The 8,345-nt window shown below is 34.7% G+C and overlaps 1 protein-coding gene across 1 annotated transcript; it reads right to left on the reverse strand.

The window, feature by feature from the left end:
* Positions 1-1,983: 1,983 nt before the first annotated feature.
* LOC145118732 (peroxidase 60-like) lies at positions 1,984-3,624 on the reverse strand. Its single transcript, XM_079054416.1, has 4 exons — positions 3,340-3,624; positions 2,970-3,149; positions 2,727-2,889; positions 1,984-2,636 (listed from the first exon to the last, which is right to left on the reverse strand). Exons 1-4 carry the CDS (start codon positions 3,577-3,579, stop codon positions 2,200-2,202), a joined length of 1,020 nt encoding a protein of 339 aa, XP_078910542.1. The 5' UTR covers positions 3,580-3,624; the 3' UTR covers positions 1,984-2,199.
* Positions 3,625-8,345: the final 4,721 nt, after the last annotated feature.

Consider the following 8,345-nt stretch of genomic DNA (forward strand, 5'->3'; position numbering starts at 1 on the left):
TCAAAGGTTTGTTTAATTATGTTCACTACTTTCTGCATTACACTTTATTTTCTTCATTAAGTAGTATACTAAGGTTTTGATGTACTCTATTTTTTTTGTTTCAATGTTGTTGTTATAGGTACCAGAAATTATATCACATCAAGAACATCAACATCAAAACTCAAAGAAAAGGAAACCAACTTACATCTCATCGAATGCCCTTCTCAAGAAGACAAGGAGTAATACAAATAAGAATAATGCCTAGTTATGTTTAGGTTTTGGTTTATGATGTGTTTGATTTTTTTACCATTATTTAAATTCTTGAAATTAGAACAAATTTTTTTTTTTGGTATTTTAATTAGGAATTTAATGTATGGATTTGGATTTTAATTATTAGTAATATCAAATTATGAATTTTACTTTTGTTTCATATTGTTGGGTTTGGTTACTTTAATTTAAATTATTTTGATGTGTCTAAAATTGTATAAAAAGTAACAATAAATATTAAATTAAAGAGGCTTTAATATAAATTTGGCCATGCTTTATTGGTTTTCAATGTCTCTATAATTATACAATGGTTACTTTACATCATTTTTTTAACGTGTGGCAAAATGGTTAACAATAGATACCATAATTGATTGTTGTTGTGACGAAATACTAGCAAATCGTCACTTATAAATTTAATTATATGTGTTCATTTACCTAACATGGTAATGTTCACCGTAATTATATGTATCTAAAATATACCCAATAGTCTTATTACGATACCGAATAGTCCTTAATTTTAACAAAATGTGTGTCTTTATAATACCGAATAGTCCTTAATTTTAACAAAATGTATGTCTTTATAATACTTATGATTGTATTCCTCTAGATTTTCCATATTACATGAACTATTCCTTGATGTTTATCTGAAATAACACACAATTGTCTGTTTTGAGCAACAAAACGTCTAAACTGATACAAAAACCAACTCCAACTATGTGTAGTTTCCTCGTCAACAATGGTATAAGAAACTTGTAATATATTATTGTTGGCATATTTTATGATAACAGTAAGCATTTTACCTTTGTACGAACCTCTCAAATGACAAGCATCAATGGAAATAAAAGGTCGACATAGATGAAATGCATTAATTGCAGGTCCAAAAGCCCAAAAAATATACTTAAATGTTGCCACACTTGATGGGCCATTTGGATTATGAAACCATTTCACGACAATATTAGGATTTGAAGTTTGCAAAGTCGCAATGTACTTGGGTAACTCTACAAAGTTACTTTCCCAAGTTCCATAAATATTCTCTACGACTTTTCTCTTATCATGCCTTCCAATAAGAAACATCAACATTTAGACTATTTTTAATATCTGCCTATATATGTTTCACTGGATAAGCAATATCTTTTTCAATTGAGTGGATGATTAGTTGCAGAGTTTAGACTTATGTTGTCATTGCCTCTACAGGATCCGAAATAATTGTGTGCATCCACCCAACGTGTGATCTTCCACATATGATGGTTTTTCTTTTTCATTGCACGAACATACCATGCACATTGCACTGTATATGGGTCAGTATTAGAACTTACTTCTTCACCGCCAAGAGTCTTACACTTTGCTATCCAAAAACTACTTTTACTTTCGCAAACCTTAAACTCTCTATTTTGGTTGATCGATCAAAGTCTTACTGCCTTTCGCAAACCATACACTCTCATTTGATCCTTGCAATCTTTTTATTGTCATCTTTGCCACCCCAGAGGTACCAAAGATGGATTTGACAAAGAGGCACCTGCCTCCAATGAAACGCCTTAATCTTTCATTTTGAGAGTTTAATTAGCTTTGAATAACTCAATGATGGAGTTCCAAGCCTTCACTCTAGTCATATTCTCTCGACATATTCTCTCCTATAGGTAACCCAAATAAGAGTAATGATATCTAAATACAAGAGAGTAATGAAATGAACGATTGAAAATAAAGTGAGAGTGATGTAGCTAACATACAACAAAGTAATGAAATAAGCGAGTACATGATTTAATTTATTATTCAAAAATGAGTAATCTAAATACAATTTTCAAAATTCCAGTCACACAAATACATATTTAATCGCCAAAATACATACTTAGCTCAATAAATACCAAAAAGCCATATGAATAAACCAATAACAATATATGTGAAACAAAAGGACTTATATGAAAAAAATGTTTAAAAATCATATACAACTTTCAATCAATTAAAAAAAGAAGTTGAAGTTGGCAGGTTGACTGCTCGGCATGATTTCCTAATCTGCCCTTGTTTCCCTGTAAGAACTTGGGTGGCACCCAACTTAACCATGGCCTGACCAAACCGGGCGTTGAAATCGGAGGAGCGCGCAATGGCTGCAACCGTGGACTTGCTGAGGCGGTCTGATGCCAAATCTTGATCAAATTGAAGAACTCCTCTACCCATAATAATTTGACTGTAGAAAGATTTGTCCACAACTGCAGAGCTAAAAGGGTTTTGATCCAAGTTGGCAGTGGGATCAGCTGTCGTGTTCTGAGGGCATTTACTCCTCAACGATGATAACAGCGATAAATCCATGGACGGGTCTGGTTTCCCAGTGTTCTTGTAATTGTAAAGACGGTTTTTAAACAATGAACAATGAGCTATTCCGATAGTGTGACCACCTGTACATCACAATTCACACACACGTTGAGCAAACTTTTTATGCTTTATATAATATTGATATATAAGATCGAATTAAGTTGGTGAATTACCAAGGAGATAGATCATGTCGGTGGCTGTGAATCCCTTGAGAGCAAATGCTCGAATGGCACTTGACACCGAAGAAGTAGGAGGTGGGAGGGTTAGAGCATTTTGTGCAAGAGACACAAGTCCATCCCTTCTTCCTGTTTGGACACTGTATCTAGCTCCACCGCTCTGCATTTATTACATTATCTTAAGGTTATTTTTGCAGTGCATTTAATATTGGTGAATGGACAAAAGCTATTGTTTCTTACGAAGGAGACGACGTCTCTTGTAGCCATAACGATTATATCGGCACAAGAAACCAATCCTGGGCAAACATTCTCGACCGCGGCTTTGGCAGCATCAATGACATCATAGCCTCTAACGCTTAAATTCGGGGGTGAGGTTTTCTCTGTGTTGGGTCCGTCTAGTAGGATGGACGCATCGCAACCCTTTAGATTAATGAAAAGTTAGAATGAAAACCAACAGAAAAAAACCAGCAAGTATCTGGGAAGAGTACACCAAAGGAAGCAAGAAACAAAGAACAACTAGTAGGGACAAGCAGCATCAAACCACTACCAATAGATAGACATGGAAGTCTTTAAGGAAGTACAAGTAAATTACGATATGAAATCAACTCACATTGACAAAGCAATCATGAAACTGCATGCGGATGAGAGCGGGAGCAATTTTTCTGTTAGTGAGATACTTGGAGTAGACCGTCCTTCTTACGATATCTTCAACATCTGAAGTTCGGCATTTGCCATTGTAGAACCCATACTGGAGACCACCATAGCCGAGTGTACCATAGCAGTGACCAACGAGGTTGAAGAAGATGACCCCTACTGCTAATAAGACTATTTTACTGTTTGTCATCGACATTTTCCTATTCAAGTTCTTAAATGAATTGGGGTGAAGAACAATAAATGATTCTTGGGTACTTATAAGGATGAGAAACTAAGATTACCGCTTCAATGACTTTCATGACTTTGTTAGTCTTGTACATTTAGGGGAGACGTGTGGGCATCATTGTTTCAGATTAAAATTTTCATTTATTTATTCATAGTTCATTCTTGAAATGTTATTAAAAGAGCTTTATTTATTTCAATTATATGTTTAATATATTATTTATTAGATAGTTGTGCTTGTGTCCGTTTTTCTTTTTTGTGTGGTATTTGGTAACAACGTAGAGTGCCCTTATATATCAACTAGTTCTATCATGTGAATTGACATTTAAATAATTTTTTTCAAAACCATAAACACAACAAACTACCTACACTACTCTTAAACTATTCATTTGTTCTTGAGATTTTGACCTTTAACATTTGACCGAAGGACACCTTCCACAAATACTTGGTACCGTACAAACTCTTTGACAAAAAATACTCTGTTATACACGATTCATTCCTATGGTTTGAGGTAATTTGAAGTTTGGTCTGTAACTTATTTTTTTAATTTGGATCGTCTCTATAATATGTTTTGGTTGACTTTAGTCTCTCTCTGATATGGTTTGGTTGTGTTTGGTCTCTCTTTGAAATTGAACGACTATATTACCCTCGTTATTATTATTTTTTTAAACTTTTTTATTGTTTTATTTTATTATTTTTTATTAAAAAATGTTTTACATAAGATGGATCCCACCACTTACCTTAATTTTCAACATTTCTCCTTAACAGCTTGAAAGTCGACAATACCCTTCCATCAAAAGAACCCTTTTAATCACTACCCCCTCCTCCATTGTAATATAGATACTTTGAAACTTATCAAGCTGGGTCTAATCCTCACTGATGCTAACACGAACCTCCCAAGACCGTTACATGTGGGAATTTAACTTAAAGGATTTTGATTCACCACGATTACTGGTGTAATATCCCAAAAATAAGACCAAAAAATTTCATTTTTAATTTAAATAAAACGGTACTTCAAAACATTGTCCTACAATCCAAATAGACCAAAGTATGTCACTACATCATATTATATCAAAGTAAATCACAATGTGCGGAAAAAGGTGGTGTGTGCTCTGCAATCATCCTGGGCTCTTCCCTTTCGATCCTGAAGTATCTGAAACATAAACTGAAACCCGTAAGCACAAAGCTTAATGAGTTCCCCAAAATACCATATACCATACATAAATAACACATACTGGGCCCCCGCCCTTCATCAGGCCCTTCCCGGCATCGAGTCCCACCCGGTCTTGGGCCCCGCCCGGCATGGAGCCCCGCTCGGTTTACAGATCTATCAATCACCAGGCCTCGCCTAACATCGGGCCTCGCCCGATACACATATAAGCATATAGACATATAATCATACTATCAAATGCAATAATCACAAAGATAATAGCCTACAATACGGTCATCGGGCCATGCCCGACATCGAGCCCCACTCGGCATACATACCAATGCATACACATGCAAGAGTCACGCAAACATCCAACATCCTAACATAATAAGCCATGGGCCGGCATTGGTGCCTTCGACCCGCTAAACACAATGAGGAAACTCACCTCAGACTGCTGAATCTCACAGATAAATATCTGGTTGTTAGCCAGCTAAAAATCTTCGTGCTATCAATCACAAAATAATATCCAATTAATAATTGGATCCCGACTCAGACTAAGAGTCCAAACTTCGGTAGAAGTCGTTTTTACCCTTTACCTAACATGGCGCAAGGCCAAGGCCCAAACCAACTGTCCAGAAGGCCCAAATTCCAAAATAATCACCCAAAGCCCAAATATGGCTCAATTTCCAAATTAGGCCCAAATCCCTTCATGGAGAGTCCAATAAAATAACATCTACCCAAAATAGAATTCTGATGGCCCAACAAGGCCCAAGACTCCTAAGGTTCAACATGGGCCCAATACCAAAAATCCCAAAGATCTGAAGCCCACTGCTGAGGACGCAGGGCGTACTTAGCTCGTACGCTTAGCGTACTCGCTTTGGGGCTTGTACGCGCAACATACCAGCTTGTACACCCAACGTACTCCCCAGTTTGGCCAACTTCCATCATTAAGCTCTTATTCGGTTAAGACTTCGACCCAATACTTAGATCCTACTTCCTTAAGGTGGTTTATCACGTAAAGTTGGCAACTTTACGTGCATGCATGGTTTAATAGGGTTCTATAGCTCAAAAGAACTTAAAAAAGGGTCTTAACACATGCATGAGCCCATAAACACCTCAAAGCTTGCATTTTTATGGACAAAGGGACCAAAAGAACCCTAGATCTACCACTAGTACAAAAATGACCTACGGTCACTCTTTCTGAAAAACGGCCTGTGACACTTTTTATTAAAAGTGTGGCCAAAGGTCACTAAAAAAATTTAGAGACTGTTTTTGGATACATTTAAATTAGTTTGTGTGGCCATTATATAGATAATCAAAACTTTAACCACACTTAATTATATCAAATGTGACAAATATTAGTCACACTCGACCACTGAGGCCATAAGTCACAATCAGCCACATGTATCGATTAAGATTGTCATACTTTTTTTATGAGAGACAGTAGATTAACGTATCGTGACATGAGTTAGTTCTATGTATGTTTGTAACCTGGTGCCTATTTAGCCACATAACAGACAAAGTAGCTAAAAGGTGATATATATGGTCACTCTAAATATTTGTGTGTCCATAGGGCGGTTCTGTACTAGTTGTACTTAGTTAACGCAAGAAATTAAAACAACTTAGTATTGGTTACTTATGGTCATGTATCATTTATTATGTGTGTCAAAATATTATGAATTAGCTTTAAGAAGAAACAAACATTGTGTGCGTAGGTACCATTTAGTTACGATTACATCTATTATATGTGTCTATATGTAAATATAGACACATATGTAATGTTTATTGTGGTTGTACTATTGTATTTGGAAGACTCTTAAATTTGACCATAATTATCTTTGATATCATTTGGCAGAATTAAAAATGAACAAAAAGTTAAATCATGACATTTTACAAAAATACATTGCTTATTTTGCAATTAAAGGGTTGTAATAAATAATGAAAAAAAATGAATTGCAGTTTTGTAAAGTTAGAAACAATTTCAGAAGAAAACAAAAAAAACTAAAAATAATAAAAACAAAAACAAATAACAGTATAGTTGTGTTGAATAAGAGTTATAAGAAAGGATCAAATTGCCCTTTTTGTCATCTATTCTTTTAATTGCACCAGATCAGACACCATTAAAAATGAAAAGAATACAACTTATTTTAACAGAATAGTATGATAAATAAATGAAAAGAATACAACTTTGTCTAACATTGCATAACGAAAGTACATTACTATAACATTGAGTTTATGTTATAACATATCATCCACCATTACAGTAAAAAACTGAAAAAAGAAATAACTTTGTGTTATAACAATATTACACCAGAATAGTTTGATGGTATAATATGGTAAAAAAATATTAAGGAAAGTACATCGTCATTTTTTTGTCATTTTCTTATTCTCTACGTAACGCTAGGATGAAGGTTTGGCCTTTCCCTTCTACAAAAAAAAATAAAGATCATTAAATGTTAAAAGAAGGAAAAATATTATCGCTACAAATGTAATTCATGACATTAAGAAACACATACCGTACGTATAACAATACCATGACAATCAGTACGAAAATAATCATTTTCCTTCTGCAACTCAAGTGTGTCTACACGTGGCAATATATTATCATTCTGAGGAACTACAGTACTAAATTCTTCATCTACATCTTCATATGTATCTCTGTAATTTTTGGGAGGTGTATTGAACACGATAGACATTTTTTGATCGAGTGGGTCTGTGACATAAAATACTTGTTGTGCTTGTGAGGCCAATATGAAGGGATCACCTTTATGGCCTAATCTTTTTAGTTCAACTAGTGTATACCCCAATTTATCCCTTTTAACCCCATTTCTATTGTCAACCCAGTCACACATGAAAATTGGAATTCGCTTAAAATGATAATCTAGTACCCATATCTCTTGTAAAACACCATGATAAGTGTTTTTGGCATATGTTACAACTTCTTTACTGATGTGTGTGTCAGTTGCAACGACACTAACCCCACTGTTTTTGTAAACTTTACCTTCACGAGCTTTTGTACGAAAAGTATATCCATTGATAGCATATATATCGTATTTAATAATGTTCTTATTGGGTCAATGTGAAATCCATCTCAGTGTCTCTGTTATACTTTCTCTACAGCCCCCTAACTCTCTCTCTACCTGAATTGTAATTAGATAATGAATTTAAGATATAAAGAAATACATAACAAAAAACACAACATATATGAAATGAATATATCTCCTTTCGTAACCAATGACCAAATGTATTACTGTGCTCTTGTTCTAGCTGTGCCTTTCGTTTAGTAGGGTGTTGATGTTGCAAAAAATCCAAGTGTCGTCTGTCAATACGTTAATGTTAATATTATAACAAAAAAAACATACATGTAAAAAAACTTACTTGATATACGGGAGTACTTCAGATGTATTGTGCAATACAAAGAAATGTGTTTTTCTGAATAGTTCGGCGGAAACTTCTACCGATTTAGCAGCTGATAGAGGACTACCGTCCGTAATAGAACTACTATCTACACCTATTTGAATTCCACATGTGTTATGATTTTCAGGGGGAATACCAAATTGTCGACATGCATAAAATCTATACAATGTGGA

This window comes from Lactuca virosa, chromosome 6 (genome assembly GCF_052849685.1).
Source record: "Lactuca virosa cultivar CGN04683 chromosome 6, Lactuca_virosa_CGN04683_v6, whole genome shotgun sequence".
Taxonomy (NCBI): domain Eukaryota; kingdom Viridiplantae; phylum Streptophyta; class Magnoliopsida; order Asterales; family Asteraceae; genus Lactuca; species Lactuca virosa.

What these genes read in the sequence shown, in the direction of transcription:
- LOC145118732 (XM_079054416.1), bottom strand. Translation starts at nt 3,579, where the DNA reads ATGTCGATGACAAACAGTAAAATAGTCTTATTAGCAGTAGGGGTCATC. An exon ending in CAAGAGACGTCGTCTCCTTC is followed by an intron (nt 2,890 to 2,969) that starts GTAAGAAACAAT and finishes TAATAAATGCAG; the next exon opens with AGCGGTGGAGCTAGATACAG. An exon ending in CGACATGATCTATCTCCTTG is followed by an intron (nt 2,637 to 2,726) that starts GTAATTCACCAA and finishes TGTGATGTACAG; the next exon opens with GTGGTCACACTATCGGAATA.